The sequence below is a fragment of the Nycticebus coucang genome, chromosome 6 (genome assembly GCF_027406575.1).
Source record: "Nycticebus coucang isolate mNycCou1 chromosome 6, mNycCou1.pri, whole genome shotgun sequence".
NCBI lineage: Eukaryota > Metazoa > Chordata > Mammalia > Primates > Lorisidae > Nycticebus > Nycticebus coucang.
The window spans coordinates 312,151-331,480 of record NC_069785.1 but is presented as its reverse complement, the minus strand read 5'-3'; the positions used below and the strand labels follow the sequence as shown (position 1 = coordinate 331,480).

Genomic DNA, 19,330 nt, shown 5'->3' with positions numbered 1-19,330 from the left:
TCTGTGACAAATGATCTTGGCATTTTGGTAAAGATTGGATTTAATCTGTAGATTGCTATGGTTAGTATGGTGGTTTTAGCTAGATTAATTCTTACAATCTATGATCATAGGATATTTCTATATATGTCCATGTAACCTAGCATTCCTTTCATCCCTGTTCTGTTGTTCTCCTTGCAGACTTCTTTCACCTTATTGGTGAGTGTACTTCTAAGTTTTGCATCTTTGGTAGCTTTAGTTAATGTGGTTTTAGGACAGAACTGCTGTATGGAAATGCTACTGATGCTACTCACTTGTGTCCATGATTTTGTATTTTGAAAATATCCTGAATTCATTGATTATTTCTGAGAACTTTTTTGCAGAATCTGTTGGATTTTTTAGGTATAGGATTTTATTATCAGCAAAGAAGGGAAATTTACTTTTCTTTCTTTTTGCCAATTGGGATCTTTGTATTTCTTTTTCTATCCTAATTGCTCTGGCTAGAATGTTCAGTCCTACACTGAATAAAAGTTTTCAAAGTGGGTATTCTTTTTTGTTCCAGTTCATGTAAAGAGGGATTTCAACTTCCCCATTTTGTATGGTCTTATCTGTTGGGTCTGTCATATTTTGCTTTTATTGTTTGGAGGTACGTTCCTTTTATGTCTAGCATGTTGAGGCTTTTAATTAATAAGCAGTGTTGAATTTCAAAAATGTATTTGCGTGTCTATGAAATTATCATATTATTTTTCTTTAGTTATGTTTATGTAGCAAATCACATTTCTTGTTTTTTTTTTTTTCTCATTTCTTTTTTTTTTTTTTATTGTTGGGGATTCATTGAGGGTACAATAAGCCAGTTACACTGATTACAATTGTTAAGTAAAGTCCCTCTTGCAATCATGTCTTGCCCCCGTAAAGTGTGACACACACTAAGGCCCCACCCCCCTCCCTCCATCCCTCTTTCTGCTTCCCCCCCACCATAACCTTAATTGTCATTAATTGTCCTCATATCAAGATTGAGTACATAGGATTCATGCTTCTCCATTCTTGTGATGCTTTACTAAGAATAATGTCTTCCACTTCCATCCAGGTTAATACAAAGGATGTAAAGTCTCCATTTTTTTTAATGGCTGAATAGTATTCCATGGTATAAATATACCACAGCTTGTTAATCCATTCCTGGGTTGGTGGGCGTTTAGGCTCTTTCCACATTTTGGCGATTGTAAATTGAGCTGCAATGAACAGTCTAGTACAAGTGTCCTTATGATAAAAGGATTTTTTTCCTTCTGGGTAGATGCCCAGTAATGGGATTGCAGGATCGAATGGGAGGTCTAGGTTGAGTGCTTTGAGGTTTCTCCATACTTTCTTCCAGAAAGGTTGTACTAGTTTGCAGTCCCACCAGCAGTGTAAAAGTGTTCCCTTCTCTCCACATCCACGCCAGCATCTGCAGCTTTGAGATTTTGTGATGTGGGCCATTCTCACTGGGGTTAGATGATATCTCAGGGATGTTTTGATTTGCATTTCTCTAATATACAGAGATGATGAACATTTTTTCATGTGTTTGTTAGCCATTCGTCTGTCGTGTTTAGAGAAAGTTCTATTTGTGTCTCTTGCCCATTGATATAAGGGATTGTTGGCTTTTTTCATGTGGATTATTTTGAGTTCTGTATAGATCCTGGTTATTAAGCTTTTGTCTGATTGAAAATATGCTAATATCCTTTCCCATTGTGTGGGTTGTCTCTTTGCTTTGGTTATTGTCTCCTTAGCTGTACAGAAGCTTTTCAGTTTAATGAAGTCCCATTTGTTTATTTTTGTTGTTGTTGCAATTGCCATGGCAGTCTTCTTCATGAAGTCTTCCCCCAGGCCAATATCTTCCAGTGTTTTTCCTATGCTTTCTTTGAGTATTTTTATTGTTTCATGCCTTAAATTTAAGTCCTTTATCCATCTTGAGTCAATTTTTGTGAGTGGGGAAAGGTGTGGGTCCAGTTTCAGTCTTTTACATGTAGACATCCAGTTCTCCCAACACCATTTATTGAATAGGGAGTCTTTCCCCCAAGGTAAGTTCTTGTTTGGTTTATCGAAGATTAGGTGGTTGTAAGATGTTAGTTTCATTTCTTGGTGTTCAATTCGATTCCAAGTGTCTATGTCTCTTTTTTTGTGCCAGTACCATGCTGTCTTGAGCACTATGGCTTTATAGTACAGACTAAAATCTGGTATGCTGATGCCCCCAGCTTTATTTTTGTTACTAAGAACTGCCTGAGCTATACGGGTTTTTTTCCGGTTCCATACAAAATGCAGAATCATTTTTTCCAAATCTTGAAAGTACGATGTAGGTACTTTGATAGGAATGGCATTGAATAGGTAGATTGCTTTGGGAAGTATAGACATTTTAACAATGTTGATTCTTCCCATCCATGAGCATGGTATGTTCTTCCATTTGTTAATATCCTCTGCTATTTCCTTTCTGAGGAATTCATAGTTTTCTTTATAGAGGTCCTTCACCTCCTTCGTTAGGTATATTCCTAGGTATTTCATTTTCTTTGAAACTATGGTGAAGGGAGTTGTGTGCTTAATTAGCTTCTCATCTTGACTGTTATTGGTGTATACAAAAGCTACTGATTTGTGGACATTGATTTTATATCCTGAAACATTACTGTATTTTTTGATGACTTCTAGGAGTCTTGTGGTTGAGTCTTTGGGGTTCTCTAAGTATAAGATCATGTCGTCAGCAAAGAGGGAGAGTTTGACCTCCTCTGCTCCCATTTGGATTAACTTGATTTCCTTGTCTTGCCTAATTGTATTGGCTAGAACTTCCAGCACTATGTTGAATAGTAAAGGTGACAGAGGACAACCTTGTCTGGTTCCAGTTCTAAGAGGAAAAGCTTTCAGTTTTACTCCATTCAGTAAAATATTGGCTGTGGGTTTGTCATAGATAGCTTCAATCAGTTTTAGAATGTGCCACCTATGCCTATACTCTTCAGTGTTCTAATTAGAAAAGGATGCTGGATTTTATCAAATGCTTTTTCTGCATCTATTGAGAGGATCATGTGATCTTTATTTTTGCCTCTGTTAATATGGTGGATAATGTTTATGGACTTGCGTATGTTAAAGCAGCCTTGCATCCCTGGGATGAAGCCTACTTGATCATGATGAATGACTTTTTTGATAATAAGCTGTAATCTATTGGCTAGGATTTTGTTGAGAATTTTTGCATCTATATTCATGAGTGAGATTGGTCTGAAATTCTCCTTTATGTTTGGGTCTTTTCCTGGTTTGGTATCAGGGTGATGTTTGCTTCATAGAATGTGTTGGGGAGGATTCCTTCTTCCTCAGTATTTTGGAATAATTTCTGCAGTACAGGAATAAGCTCTTCCTTGAAGGTTTGATAGAATTCTGGAGTGAAGCCATCTGGATCAGGGCATTTTTTAGTTGGAAGGTTTTTTATTGTTTCTTTGATCTCAGTGCTTGAAATTGGTCTGTTCAGGAGGTCTATTTCTTCCTGGCTAAGTCTAGGGAGAGGGTGTGATTCCAAATATTGATACATTTCCTTCACATTGTCAAATTTCTGGGCATAGAGTTTCTGGTAGTATTCAGAGATGATCTCTTGTATCTCTGTGGGATCAGTTGTTATTTCCCCTTTATCGTTTCTGATTGAGGTTACTAGAGATTTTACTTTTCTATTCCTCGTTAGTCTGGCCAATGGTTTATCTATTTTATTTATTTTTTCAAAAAACCAACTCCTTGTTTCATTAATTTTCTGAATGATTCTTTTGTTTTCAATTTCATTAATCTCTGATTTGATTTTGGATATTTCTTTTCTTCTACTGAGTTTAGGCTTAGATTGTTCTTCTTTTTCCAATTCCATAAGATCTCTTGTGAGATTGTTGATGTGCTCTCTTTCTGTTTTTCGAATGTAGGCATCTAAAGCGATGAATTTTCCTCTCAAAACTGCTTTTGCAGTATCCCACAGGTTTTGGTAGCTTGTGTCTTCATTGTTGTTTTGCTCAAGGAAGTTAATGATTTCCTGTTTTATTTCTTCCTGCACCCATCTGTTATTCAACAGAAGATTGTTTAACATCCATGCCTTTGGGTGGGCTCGAGCATTTTTTTAGAGTTGAGTTCCACCTTTAGTGCCTTATGGTCTGAGAAGATACAAGGTAAAATTTCAATTCTTTTGATTCTGTTGATATTTGTTTTGTGTCCCAGGATATGATCAATTTTGGAGAATGTTCCATGGGGTGATGAGAAGAATGTATATTCTTTGTCTTTGGGGTGGAGTGTTCTATATGCGTCTATCAAGCATAGTTGTTCTAGGGTCTCATTTAAATCTCTTATATCTTTGTTTAATTTCTGTTCAGAGGATCTGTCCAGCTCTGTAAGAGGTGTGTTAAAGTCCCCTGTTATGATGGTATTATCAGATATCATATTGCTCAGACTGAGTAAGGGAGCATTTAAATTGGGTGCATAAATATTTAGAATTGAAATGTCTTCTTGTTGTAGTTTTCCCTTGACCAATATAAAGTGACCATCTTTGTCTTTTTTGACTTTAGTTGCTTTAAATCCACATGTATCTGAAAATAAGATTGCAACTCCTCTTTTCTTCTGAATTCCATTTGCCTGAAAAATTGTCTTCCAACCCTTGACTCGGAGCTTTAATTTGTCTTTTGAAGCTGGGTGTGTTTCTTGCAGACAGCAAATGGATGGCTTGTGTTTTTTAATCCAGTCAGCCAATCTATGTCTCTTCAGTGGGGAATTCAAGCCATTAACATTTATGGAGATAATTGATAAGTGTGGTAGTATTCTATTCGTCTTATTTGGTGAGAGTCCATTGCTTAGTTTTATCTTTTGCATCATTGTGGAGGTTAGGTTCTGTCCTTTGATTTCTGAGTTCTTACTTTGCTGCTGATCCATTGTGGTGGTCAGTGTGCAGAACAGCTTGAAGTATTTCCTGTAGAGCTGGTCTTGTTGTGGCGAATTTCCTCAATGTTTGTATATCCGTAAATGATTTGATTTCTCCATCAATTTTGAAGCTTAGCTTAGCAGGGTACAGAATTCTGGGCTGAAAATTGTTCTGTTTAAGTAGATTAAAGGTAGATGACCATTGTCTTCTTCCTTGGAAAGTTTCATTAGAGAAGTCTGCGGTCACTCTGATGGATTTGCTCCTGTAGGTCAACTGGCGCTTACTCCTGGCAGCTTGCAGAATCTTTTCTTTTGTCTTGACTTTGGACAGGTTCATCACAATGTGTCTTGGAGAAGCTCGGTTAGAGTTGAGGCGACCTGGGGTCCGATATCCCTCTGAAAGCAGTGTGTCAGAATCTTTGGTGATGTTTGGGAAATTTTCTTGTATAATATTCTCTAGTATGGCTTCCATTCCTCTGGGGCATTCTTCTTCCCCTTCTGGAATTCCTATAACTCGTATGTTGGAACGCTTCATAAAGTCCCATAATTCTGACAGTGAACGTTCTGCTTTCTCTCTCTTCTTTTCTGCCTCTTTTACTATCTGAGTTATCTCAAGAACTTTGTCTTCTACCTCTGAAATTCTTTCTTCTGCATGGTCTAACCTGTTGCTGATACTTTCCATTGCATCTTTAAGTTCCCTGATTGACTGTTTCATTTCCTTCAGCTCTGCTATATCCTTTTTATATTCTTCATATCGTTCATCTCTGATTTGATTCTGTTTTTGGTTTTCCTTTTGGTTATTTTCCACTTTCTTAGCAGTTTCCTTCATTGTTTCCATCATTTCTTTCATTGTTTTCAACATGTGTATTCTAAATTCCCTTTCTGTCATTCCTAACATTTCTGAATAGGTGGAATCCTCTGCGGTAGCTACCTCATGGTCCCTTGGTGGGGTTGTTCTGGACTGGTTCTTCATGTTGCCTGGAGTTTTCTGCTGATTCTTCCTCATGAGTGATTTCTTTTATCTGTTTCCTTGCCCTAATTTTCCTTTCACTTCCTCTTGCTCTTTAAGTTCTTGTGCCTGTGGACTAAGGGTTACAGGACCAGAAGGGTGAGAAGGTTGAGGAGCAAAAAAGGGATGAAAGAATGGAGGACCGAGTGATAAGAAAAAAAAGAAAGATAGAGAAAGAGAGGGGGTGGGGATAAGGAATATTGACAAAAAGAAGAGAGGTACAGAAAGAGGGAGACAGGGCAATATAGGTGTACAGTAGGGTACTTTGATACAACCTTAAAAAACCCCACCTTCTGGGTGTGCCCAGTTGGGTGGTTCCCTTGAGGTCAGCAGCTCTTTGCTAACCTGATCAGACACAGTACCCCACCTCCACCAAGTAGAGAGGAAAGACAAAAATGCTATAAATCAAACCAAAACAAGCAAACAGAAAACTTTACGGGGATACAATTGGGTGAAAAACCAAATGATAGGGGTAGAAACACTAGCAAAAATGAAGTTGTAGTTATTAAAAAAGACAGCAATGGGAAATTATAATTAAACTAGAAAAATTGAGAAAGAAAAAGGGATCTGTATGGAAAAGATTGAAATTAAAAAACAAAAGAACATCAACAGCGTCAAAATAAACAAACAAACAAAAAAAACTAAACAAACAAAAAAAAGAAAAAAATACACAACCAAAAACAAGCAGATTGTATATGTTATTGAATATTGTCTGGGCAACACGTGGTCTTCTGGGGTATGAGATGTTAGTCACAGTTCTGATACGACTGGAGGCTGCTGATTTCTCAAACCCCAGCAGGTAGACACCCTAAATCTCTCTTCAGCTCACTTAAAAGGCACTTTGAACTTGTAAACTTGCTGAGCAGAAGCTTTCCCAGCTTTCTCGCTGGAATCACTGCTGAAGTGGCTATCCACTTACCCAGTGTGCCAAAACCGGTCTCACTCTGCCCCTGAGGGTTAGGGCTGCAAGGCGGCTCAGACCCCACCCTTAGGCTACTTGGTTGCTGGGTTACCAGCTCCCACCCGTTTTTAGCTTTGCGACCCTGAGGGCGGAGCTTGCCGGGGCAGATCACTGGCAATGGTTCCGTGTGACCCACCGCCAAACACTATTAGCTCCGTCTGGCTCAGCGGCTCAGACTGGGGCCCTAGACAATGGCGAAAGTTCTCCGCACTCCCGCTCAGGCCTTCCCCAGGGCAGTTCAACTCAGTGCCAAGTCCAAGGACATCAAAACAGTTCACAGGTAAGGCCTTTCTGTTTTGCAGTCTCGCTGCTACTGAACTTACAGTTGTGGGCGAGTTTAGACGGATTAAACACACGCGACCACTTGCCGGTTTTCCACTGTTTTAGTCCTCCTCTTGGGGTCCAGAAGTCTCTCGCTGACTCCCTGTATCCTCATAGGAGTGATGCTAGGCAGTTCCCACCAGCCAGAGATGCCTGGAGTCCTATCTCCCCAGACTCACGGTGCCCAGATGCAAGGAAGCTGTTACTCGGCTGCCATCTTGCTCCGCCTCCTCCACATTTATTGTTTTGTGAATGTTGAACCATCATTGTATCTTTCACATAAAACCTGGTTTAATGTTGTGCCTTATCTTGTAGATGTGGCTTTGGACTTGGTTAAGTTATGTTGAGAACTTTTACATTTCAGTCAATCATGAATGTTTTCTTATATTTTTGTTGTTGTTGTTGTTCTGCCTTTACCAGGGTTAGGTATCAGGGTGAGCCTTTTCTTGTATCATAATTTAGGGAGAATTCCTTCCTAAATGTTGAAACTATTTCAAGACATTTGGTATTATTTGTTGCTTTTAATGTGTCATAAAACTCATCTGTGAATTCACTTATTTCTGAGATTTGCTTGGTTGGGAGACTCACTTTTATTGAAGGAATCATGCTACTCATACTTGGTGTGGTAGAATTTTCTTTCTTTCTTTCTGTCTTTTCTTTTTTTTGAGACGGAATCTCACTCTGTCACCCTGGGTAGAGTGTTGTGGTATCACAGCTTACAGAAGCCTCAGACTCTTGAGTTCAAGAGATCTTTTTTCCTCAGCCTCCCTAGTAGCTGAGGCTAGTGACACCAACTACAACACCTGACTGTTTTTAGGGATGGGGTCTCACTCTTGCTCACGCTGTACTCAAACTCCTGAGCTCTGGTAATCAGCCCACCTTTGCCTCCTAGAGTGCTAGGATCACAGGCATGAGCCTGTCTCTTACTCTTGTTCAATCATAAGAGGCTCTATTTAGTATGTTTACAGAACCATATTACCTTCATATCACAATTTTCTCCTTTCCTTTAGAAAATCAAGAATAAAGCTGACATTCTGACTATATCAGTGTGGAAAACTGAGAAAATACAACTCCGAATGGAATAAACTTTTGAATGAGCCAAGGCTGAAGCTTCTGACATCCAGGTTTCTTATGTTAGTAGGTTATTATTTTTCTCACTTTTTATTCAATTCCTATTGTTTGCCTTACTTTTTGCTAAATTAGCTATAAATGATACCTCAGAGGCATTACAATAAAAAATAACTGGTTGTCACATGATTGCAAGAGGGACTTTACCTAACAATTGCAATCAGTGTAACTGGCTTATTGTACCCTCAATGAATCCCCAACAATAAAAAAAAAAAATTAATTAATTAATTAAAAAAAATAACTGGTTGTCAAGTAAGAGTGAGTCTCAGGAGAGGTGAGTCACAGTGTGATTGACAGGTGACATAGCTTATTGCTAAGTGTGGGCCCAGTTATTTTAGCTACATCAGAGAAAGTTTGCTGATATTTTAGATAAGATTCCTCCCGAAGTCCCCAAGGTAATATTATTTATCTACTACTCATACCTCAATAGTACAACTGAAGGTTAATAAACTGTAGTTCATGTCACTAAGCAAATTTTCCATTGGAACATGGTCCCCCACCAGATGAAAAATCGACCCACATTGCAGAAGTCAATTAAACTTCATGCAGCTTGTCAATTAGCCAAAAACAGATTAAATTCACAAGTGTTTGGAATAGCAAGTGGATTTGGGATGCTTTGAAAATGAAGCGTTTCTTACAACTTCTAGTAAAATGAATAACAAGCTGAGAAAGATTTAATTAAATTTTTAAATCCTAGAGACATGATATAACCCTGGAAATTATCCAAAAAAATAGCATGAGAGCTAAGCAAATGTTGTAGCAGATCATTACACAGGAAAAGCAGCCTCAACATAGGTTATATCTCATCTAAACCTGTAAGACACTACCGTGACTTATGCGACACAGCAGTGATCCATATAAAATCTTCTAAAATGTCGACCAAATTGCCATTATTAGGTTCAAGATTTCACAATTTGAAACCCTGTTTGAACTCCCTTGGGCAAGGGCTCTGCCATTATCACTTGTGATGTCATATAGCACTCACTGAAGGACACTTCAGTTATTACCCAATGGCTTGGTACCTGGACAGATCTTACACTTAGACTTTTCCACACATAGTAGCATTTTAGATATTATATGCGGGACAAAAAGTCTTGAAACTAGTATATTTGTTATACACACTCCTATCACCAATGGAGTTAGGCTACATTTTTACTACAACTTTCTAAAATTCTATCATGTTCAAGCAAGTAATAGTGTGTACTGGAGGGGACATCAGGTGAACACTGCACCAGAGCCACACTGGACAGATATTATTAAGGACTGTGAAGAAATCATCATAGTAGTGAAATTCCAATGAGGCATTTCTTGGGTTCATATTTCACAACTAAAGAATCAATAGAGAATTGTAGTCTCTTGGAAGTATCCTCTGATAAATGATGCAAACCTGAGAATTCTCACAGAAACTGAGAAGCTTCTGGTGTTTTGAAGCAGAGAGCAGACCCAAGACCTACAGAATAAGCTGATAATCATGAACAGTGAGAAGCTTCCACCTACCATAGACTGAGACCTCTGTCTAACTCTTTACCCTCTCAGTCTCATCATCATTATTATTATTTGCTCATACTGATAAAATATCTTCTATTTCTCTGCATACATGATTGCTGTCTATCCATCATTGTCTTTTACCTGATTCTCAAACTTGTTTTTCAAAAAATAGTTGTTGAATGGAATAAGAAGGGAGAATCTATTAGTTGATGTTTGTCTCTGAAAATCTTCAGGGTCATCCCTTCACCTTCCCTATTTGCCAAACTCAAGGGAATTTTAGTCATGATTCACAGGTGCTGGATCACAAGATATCAGTGTGAAGTTCAACCCCCACAAGACCTTTCCTGTTAGTGGGAGCCCCATCTAACCCACCACAGAGCCCTTATGAAAACCATGAGCCAGTCTCCCTTTCTGCTCTATCAAGCCACTTTTGTCTTTCTTGAGAGAGCTTTCCTGCTCTAGCAGACATTCTCAATACTGGACTTAAAAAATCTTTCTGTATTCACCGTGTGTGTGTGTCTGTGTGATGAGCAGAGCCAACATCCACACTAAACGTTTGTGGGGGCCTCTCTGACCTTGTGTCATGTCCACTACAATTGATTGTCCTGAGCTTGTTTCTTAGACCTTGAACACCATGGGGGTTTTCTTTCTTTTCCTGAGAAATCGAGTGATTCCCTAGGACCCTGATAACTATTAGGGTTTTATCCTGTTTTTTGACTAGAAGGAAATTTATGTTCTGGGTTCTCTGTTTCATAGTGGGGTCCATGGAAGAATTTGTATTATTATATTTAGTGACTTATTCAGAAATGCTGCTAATTAAGGTACATTTGGGGACCTGACAATGTAATCGCAAGCCTCTGTGTGCCTTTTGTGCACTGGAGACATTTTTTTCTTACTACAAGAAACGTATCTAAATCAGACTTTGGAGGGAAGCTCAGAACCATGAATCCACAGACGTTGTGGTAACTGTTCTTCAGAGAGAAAGCCGAGACCCTACAGGAAACCAGGGCTGAGTCCTCCTGCACCTGCCTTGGGTAACTCCGCGCCTGTGTCACGGGCGCCCCCTGGCGGCTGCTTCCTGCAGGAGGTTTGTGTCTGGGCTCTCACTGCTGTTCCTTCGCTGTGTCCCTAGCACAGAAATACATGGCGGTGTCCTCCGCCTTCAGGCTGCTCCACCGCAGGAAAGCGGTGTTAATGGAGTTGTCGGTGGAGATGGTGACGTGGCCTTGGAAGGCCGGGCTGTAGTTTGTTTCAGAATCACCAGGATCAATTCTCCCTACCCACTCCAGGCCCTTCCCGGGCCTCTGGCGCACCCAGTGCATCCAGTAGCTTGTGAAGCTGTATCCAGATGCCTTGCAGGAGATCGTCAGAGACTCCCCGGGCCGTTTCACCTCTGCCCCTGACTGCACCAGCTGCACCTGGGAACAGACGCCTGTGTGGAAGAAGCAGGACTGAGATCAGGGCCCCTCCTGCCAACCCCTCCTGTGACCCCAGATCCTGAGCCAGGACTGACCTGGGAGAACAGCCAGGAGCAGGGTGAGGACGACGGCAGACCCCATCCTGGAGCACAGAAAGGGCTGCACTTAGGATCCAGCGAGCAGTGCAGGAGGCCCATTCTCCAGGGAGTTTAAAGAGGGTGTCCCTCACTTGAGTTTGCATATTTACACCCTGCCCCACAGTGGAGAGGACATAGTCCCAGAGGACATAGCCCAGCACTCCCAAGGCCCCTCCTAGACTGATGTGCACCTCGGAGCAGGTGCACGAGGGTCCCAATAATCCCTCTCAGCCTCTCTCATATTCTGTTTCAGGTACACACAGGACTCAGGCCAGGGCTCCTTCCTATCCACGCTTGTCTGTGATCCTGTGGGGGAAGTTATTGGAATATAACTAGACTCACATGATAAAGAAAGAAAAGAAAAAATAACCAAAAAACACGAGTAGAGCCTGGGGAGACTGTGAAGTGAGGATTTCATGCAGAGGCGCCTGCTCACAAGAACTGTCACTAGGACTCGGCCTCACCACCTGCCCTTTACACATGCATGTGAACATGGTCTGGGCACCCAGCTGGGGCAGGGGATGATTGCCACAGCCTTTCATCAATCCTCATATTGTGTAATTTTCCAGACCTTTGCTAATGACACTCAGAGCGAGTTTGTAAAAGCCATTTTGTCTTCTGCATTTTCACATTCCTACAAGCACAATAAGTAGGGAACATGTTTTCAGGTCTGTCAGTGTCCACAGCCTTAAAGGGAACACACTGCTCCACCCATGACCAGTAGTGCTGTTTTCTGACATGTGTGTCAACCCTTCTGCTGTCTTCTTTAGCCATTTCTTTCTCCATTAACCACTGAAGTACATCCACCTTGTTGGCACGAGGGCCCTGCTTCTCCCCTGTGTCTGTTCCATGCTCAATATCTCTAAGGCCCAAAGGGGAATCTGTTGGAAAGCAACACTGTATATATCCAAAGATATTTTGCACAGTAAGGGGTCCTGCAGTGCAGAACCAAAAGGACCCCCTTGATCACAGCACCTTCCACATCCTGAAAAAGGTACATGTTATGTGGTGAACATCCTCACCTTCATGAAGCCAGAGCACCAGGCCTTGGGTAATGAGCCTGTGTCTTCATCTGGAGAGTCAACTTTTCTCACATGACAAACAGACTGACCTCTCCTATGGAAGTTCCTCATCCCATCAGAAACAGTCTGCTGTGTTTTAGGGTCACCTGCTGCCATGTGTGACTGTCCTGTTGTAAGATGTGGATCCAGCATCCACCCAAAATGGTATAAAATTCTGGTCACAATGTGATACACCTCTCTCCTGCTACTGCCTGGATTTAGTAGTTTAAAGGGTTTTCCTCTCCACCCCTACATCGGGGCCACCAACACTGTGGTTTGTGTTTTCTGGAAAATTGTTCATATTGATTGTAAATCAATCTTGTAGCCACAGCTTAGCATGCAGAGGGCCAGGACTGGGTGCAGCAGTTTTTGCTCTTTTCAGTTATTACCTGTACACACGCATTTCTGCACTGTCTCAGTGTTCATGAAATGAACCTCTAGAGTGTGACTGTACTATTCCCAACTCTCACGGATAACGTTTACCCCCAACAAGTTACTTGGAGCACCTGCTGCCTCACTCCACATGATGCTGTGGGCATCAGTGGTCAGAGGCTCATCTCTACCACCTTTTCATCCCTTGTTTTGCAAAACTATGCTTTAGCCATGCATCAACATGGCAGGGTTCTTCAGACAATCCCTACCTCTTATGTAATCATAGAGAGTTTGCCAAGACCATCCTAGGTCTCTCTGAGCGATATAAACACAGGTCTTAGAATAAGATAATATACTCCTGGTCACTTATTATACAAGTGATACAAATGAAAATCAGTAAAGGGACATAGAGCAAATCCCTGGGACACCAGGTACCAGCTCCCAGGGGTCCTCTCCCCAATTGGCCTCCTGTGCACCTTTGTTCTACCAGCAGTGATGTCTGACCACACGTGTGAGGGGTTGTCCTGCAGGGAAGCTCCCCTCAGCCTTGGTGCCCCGTGCTGCTCACTGGGGTCAGTCACAGGGTTGTAGCACCTGCACATCTGATCCCCAAAACACAGAAATCAGACCCTGGGGGACAAAGAGGCATTCACCAGAAATCGGTATGTGATCAACTAGTATGTTGTATTCGCCCTCCAAACAGATCAAAAAGCAAGTTAATTGATAACAATAATGGGACTGTGAAGAGACCTTGGGAGGTGGTAGATATATCTAGGTCTTAAAGTTGGTTTTAGTTTCAAGGGTATATGCATACGCCCAAACTTAGTGATTTCTGCAAAAAATTTACTGGGGAGTGTTTACACAGATAGCATGTCTGATTAATGTGGTTTTAAAATGCTGCTATCAGGAGGTGTGTTAAAGACATCAGAGCCCATCTCTCAGGGCTTACCATGGACTAGTTCTAGGAATTGATTTCATTCAGGAATGCATTCAATTTGAGCAGCTCGCACCTGCTGAGTTAACCCTTTTCTGTGCAGAAGTTCAGGTAAGATGACAAAGGCTGTTAGAATGAAGATATGACTTGGAAGAAAAGAAAATGAAGAGGGGTTGAAGGTAAGATTTTATGTTGGGGTAAAATGGCTGGCCCGTGATGCTGAGAACCCATGAATGAAGTGGAAGGAAGCCAGAGGTAGGAGGTAAACAGGGCAGGGACATGTTCCAGGAGCCAAAGCTGCAGGTGCCACATTGGACAGTGTGGGCACAGGCAGTGTGGGCTTCAGTGGAATAGGAGAGTTTTCAGCTTGTGGACTCAGGACAGAGGAGAAGAAACAAGCACATTCCCCAAGAGAGCAGATGCAGAATTTAGGTTTGGTAAGTCTCCTTTCTAGGCTTCCATCCAAATGTCACAGAGAAATTGAAGGGACTTTCCACCTTGAAAGAAATGATTGAATGGCAGAGTGAGGAGGAAGAGGGTTGTCCCTAGCAGAGGACAGTCTGGACCTCATGGCAGCCCTCCTCCCCTCACACCACCCTATTCGTTGTCCCATCCACATGGGTGGCAGATTCTCATCCAGGTCATGAGGAGGAGCCACATCAATTCCACAGACCCCACAGGAAACAACGTTACAGGTTTCACTGAGCCTGAGAATAACATGGCGTGAAAAAAAGGGCTCACTCTAGTTCACATTGCTGTACTCATGATCCTTTAGAAAAATAAGATGAAGAAATGAAATAGAGAATGTAAAACATTAGAAGTATTGACACATCCCTGAATGTTTTTTTTTTTTCCTTTTGGAAAGTTAAAAATGATAAACACTAAGGTAGAGTGTTTCTAGAAAAAGAAGAGAAAACACAAAAAAGAAATGTAAGAAAGTAAAGAAAAAACATTACAAGTGACACCAGCAGAATACAAAAGGAATGAAAGATGATGGATCTGACATTGTCCAAAGTTGTCTCATTCTTCCCAGGTCACAGTTACATTCCTTGTCTCAGGACCTACCAAGTGAGCTGAGAATACAGCTGCTGGTGTTCAGGACAACACACTGAAATTTCCAAATGCACATATTTTGTTAAGAAATACAAAACCCACTTTTGTCCTATGTGTGAGTTTCCCAGAAAAATTCAATATATTTTGAGGGTAAATTCAGGTGAATATATGGCAACACTTTGCTTTCCCCAAATATGGAGCCATAGAGAATGAAAAAGAGGTGTCGGGGGAGGGGGATTGGATTATCACCTGCATCTCTGAGGAAGGTAATGTTCAGAATGAATTTCAAGTGTCCTGATTCTCAGCCCCACAATCAGACCTGAGTCATCGTCAGCAGAGGGGGCAGCACATGGGGCAGCACCTGATATATGAAGTAATGTGTGGGGTCTCTGCAGGCTCTGATGGGGGCATAGCCAGCTCCCAAGTCAGACTCAGCAGTCAGGGAAGTCTCTGCTCTTTCTCTGTGTCAGGGTAGTAGTTGTGTCTGGAGATGATGAAATGTACTGTTCAAGACCTCTGCACATGGACAGAAACCATGGCTATGAGAACCAATTCATCTCACAGTACATTGAACAATCCCTCACATCAGTGGAAACACTGACCAGGAGAAACTTAAGGAAAAATGCATCTGAGGTGAATGTGGAAATTATAATTGTTTGCAGAGTACATTCTTGCTTTTACATATTTATATGTTGCTTGAAAGGCTCACATAAAACCATGTTTTGTTTTATTGAAGTCCATGAACAGTGTGTGGTCATGATAATTCACCTCCCATCCCTCCAACTACCGGGAGCACCACAGACCAGACACCTGACTGTCACCCTTGTCATCCAACACCGGGTTTGTGCTAAAGACCCACGTCCTGTGGGCTGGTTCCAGGTGATGATCCAGCTGGGTAGTGATCCTAATAACAGTCATTGTGGGAGATGCTGTGAGCCTGTCAAGGGCAACTTTGGATCAGGGAGGCACCAATGGCTGTCTGCACTTTGCTTGCATTACAGTGCAGTTATGATTTCCACTCACCTCTCCCCTCTCCCCTTCACTTCATGTCAGACGTGCACCCTGATCTGACATTTCACCCAACCTCACCTGGCTCCTGTGAATTTTTCTGCCTCCACAATTATAAGTGTCTCTGGGTCATAAGAGAATGATTTCTCCTATTTTAAGACATTATTCAAGTTTATGGACTATACTGGTAAGAATAAAGTTGTAAATCTTGTGACTTTGCTGGGAGGCTCGCAGGGGAAACACTAAGATGCAGAGGGAGTCCAAGAGCTGGAGAGAAAACCAGGGCTGAGCACACTCTGCACCTGCCCTGGGTTACTCCACGCATGTGTCCAGGGCTCCCCCTGGCCACCGCACCCCGCAGGAGGTTCGTGTCTGGGCTCACACTGCTGTCCCCTCCGTGTCCCTTGCATTTTAAAACAATTTTGTGTCCTCAGGCCCCAGTCTGCTCATCTGCAGATGCAGAGTGTTCTAGCTGTTCTCTCTGGAGATGGTGAATCAACCCTCCACGGAGTCCACGTAGTATGTATTACTCCCATTACCCCTGATGCTTGAGACCCTCGCCAGTCCCTTCCCTGCGGCCTGGCGGACCCAGTGCATCCAGCTGCTGCTGAAGGTGAATCCAGAGGCTACACAGGAGAGTCTCAGGGACCCCATAGGCTTGACCAAGACTCATCCAGACTCCACCAGCTGCACCTCACACTGGACACCTGTAAACACAGACACATCTGGTCAGATACTTCCACACACACCCTCTGTTCTCTCTCTCACATCCCCTCACACACTCCGAGTCTCCAGTCTCCACAAATCACCTTGTAACAGAGCTACAAGGAGAAGCCAGCTCAGTCCGGACTCCATGGTGTATCATCTGTGTTCAGTCCTGAGCAGCAAGTGGGAAGAACTGGGAGTCCCGGGGCTGGGGATCCTCTCCCAGAGCTACAGGGTCAGCGCTGGGCTGGTTTTCATGAGCAGGGGTAGGCCCTATTTGCATGTGCTCCTGGTATATAGGAGGTCTGGGGTGGACTCTGGAACTTGGCCCCAGAACTATTTGAGTTGTCTGTAATGATTAGTGATAAAGATAGAATTTGGTGAACTGTGGTTTGTTTTTATTAAATTGTTATGTGATAAACAATTAAAAAAATTTCTTACATCGTCTCATACATGTGTACACATGAAGATGGATCATGCTATTTAGATGCTCATTCTTCCCCATTTCTCAAATGTAAAAGTAAACCTGGAAACAGGAAGGGGCTCAGAGCTTTGTCCAGGAGCTTCTGTCTGGCAAGAGTCTCTGTGCTCCACTGCACTGGACAAACCTGACTAATAAATCTACTCCATCACAGAGCTGGATATGCCTCCTCCAGAAGAAGGGCAGTTTGCCTCTGAAGTCAGTGCTTTGAGAAAGGTATTGGGTAAAAGTGTTCCCTTCTCTCCACATCCATGCCAGCATCTGCAGCTTTGAGATTCTGTGATGTGGGCCATTCTCACCGGGGTTAGGTGATATCTCAGGGTGGTGTTGATTGCTGTTTGTCTGTCTTTATTTATTTTTTTGAAACACAGTCTCACTTGTTGCCCTTCGTAGAGTGCCATGGTGTTTTAGCTCACAGCAACCTCTATCTCCTGGGCTTAAGCAATTCTCTTGCGTCAGCCTCCCAAGTAGCAGCCACAACACCTGGCTATTTTTAGAGACTGGGTCTTGCTCTTGCTCAGGCTGGTCTTGAACCCATGAGTTCAGGTGGTCTGCCAGCGTGGGCCTCTCAGGGTGCTAGGATTACAGGCGTGAGCCACTGAGCCTGGCCTTTGTCTGTCTTCTTTAGAGAAGTTGTGTGGTATTTTTGGTTCTTTTTTGTTGATTAATTTGAGTTCTCTGTAGATCCTAGTTATCAAGCTTCTGTGTGATTTATAACATGAAAATATCTGTTCCCACTCTGATGGTTGTCTGTTATCTTTGGTTATTGTCTCCTTAACTGTACAGAAACTCCTTAATTAAGTCCCATTTGTTTATTTTTGTTGTTATTGCAATTGCCATGGTCATCTTCATAAATTCTTTCTCCAGGCCAATGTCTCCAAGTGTTTTCCCCACACTTTATTTGAGGATTTTTATTGTTTCATGCCTTAGATTTTAGAATGGGTTAACAAGTGTGGTAGGTGTATACCATGGAATAGTATTCAGTCATTAAAAGCGATTCATCTTTTGTATTAGCCTGAATTGAGTTGGAATGCATTCTTCTTATGAAAGCATCACAAGAATGTAGAAACAAGAATCCAATGTACTCAATTCTAATATGAAGGCAGTTGATGTTCTAATCAATGCTAGGGGGTAAGAGAATGAGGGAGTGGGGAAAAGGAGAGCAGGGAGGAGGCTGGGGGTTCACAGTGTATAGCACACCTCTTGGGGACAGGACAAAATTATAAGATGGACTTTACTTACCAAATGCAATCAGTGTAACCTAATTCTTTGCACCCTCAATGAATCCCGAACTATTAAAAAATATGAAAAAATAAAAAAATGTATTGGGTATATTTGCAGAGCATTTTGCTTTATTTTCCATTATAAATTACCATACTCTCACTAACTTTTATAAACATTTGTAAAGTGCCCAATCCTAAGATCTTTGTCCTCAAGCTTAGCAAATTCTTCTAGAATGAGAATGAAGATGTCAGCTAATACATGTGACATAAAGTTTAATCATCTCAATCTTGCGATTCTTTGTATTCTTGTCTATCCATCAGATGCTTCTCAATCTGTGAACCTAGCCAACGCTAATGATGTAAACAGGCTGTGACAACAAGCTGCTTATATCACGGGGGTTTGTTTACATGTGTGAAAGAAATGAGTTTCCAGTCATAAAGTTAGTCATTGAATTACAAAGTGTCCTTATGGGAAGCTTGTGAGTCTGCTTGTCAGCGTGAAGTGCAATACTCTGAGTTATCCATTACCTGGGACTGCATGTATTACATTTCTCAGTATTCTCCCCCATCAGGAGAGGGGCATCTATGCCACAAATCACATCACGTGGATGGTTCATCTGGCACAGGTACTGGATCTTTTCTGGTTGAATTTTTATAAAACAGGATATAGCATCACATGGCTCTGTACAAATAACAGGAGACATGCAATTTACAAACAGAACATTAGAAGGAAGACAGGGGTCTGTGTGGTGGGTGGAGAGAGGAAACCCAGGACCTGACAGGAAACGGCACTTCGGCTACACTTAAGTGTCCTGCAGAGCTGAGGAGAGAGCACAGCTGAGATGCGGCCTCAGTTCTTGTAGTACAATAACCCCAAGTTTAGTAACTGTGCTCTCTGTGCACAGTAATACATGGCTGTGTCTGCGGGGTCCATGCTGGTCATTGTTAGGACCACCTGGTTTGTGGAGGTGTCCTTAGAAATTGTGAGTCAGCTCTTCAGGCCCGAGCTATAGTACTTATCATCATTCCACCAGATGGTTATAACCCACTCCAGGCCCTTTCCTGGAGGCTGGTGGATCCAACTAACACCCATCCAGAGGTGCTCAGTGAGTACCCAGAGAAGGTGCAGGTCAGTGTGAGGGTCTGGGTGGGTTTCACC

At 42.1% G+C, this 19,330-nt stretch overlaps 1 gene segment (V, D, J or C); it reads right to left on the bottom strand.

The window, feature by feature from the left end:
- Positions 1-10,882: 10,882 nt before the first annotated feature.
- LOC128587712 (immunoglobulin heavy variable 5-10-1-like) lies at positions 10,883-11,402 on the bottom strand. The segment is given in 2 exon segments: positions 10,883-11,211; positions 11,293-11,402. Coding segments are annotated over 2 exon segments (375 nt in total).
- Positions 11,403-19,330: the final 7,928 nt, after the last annotated feature.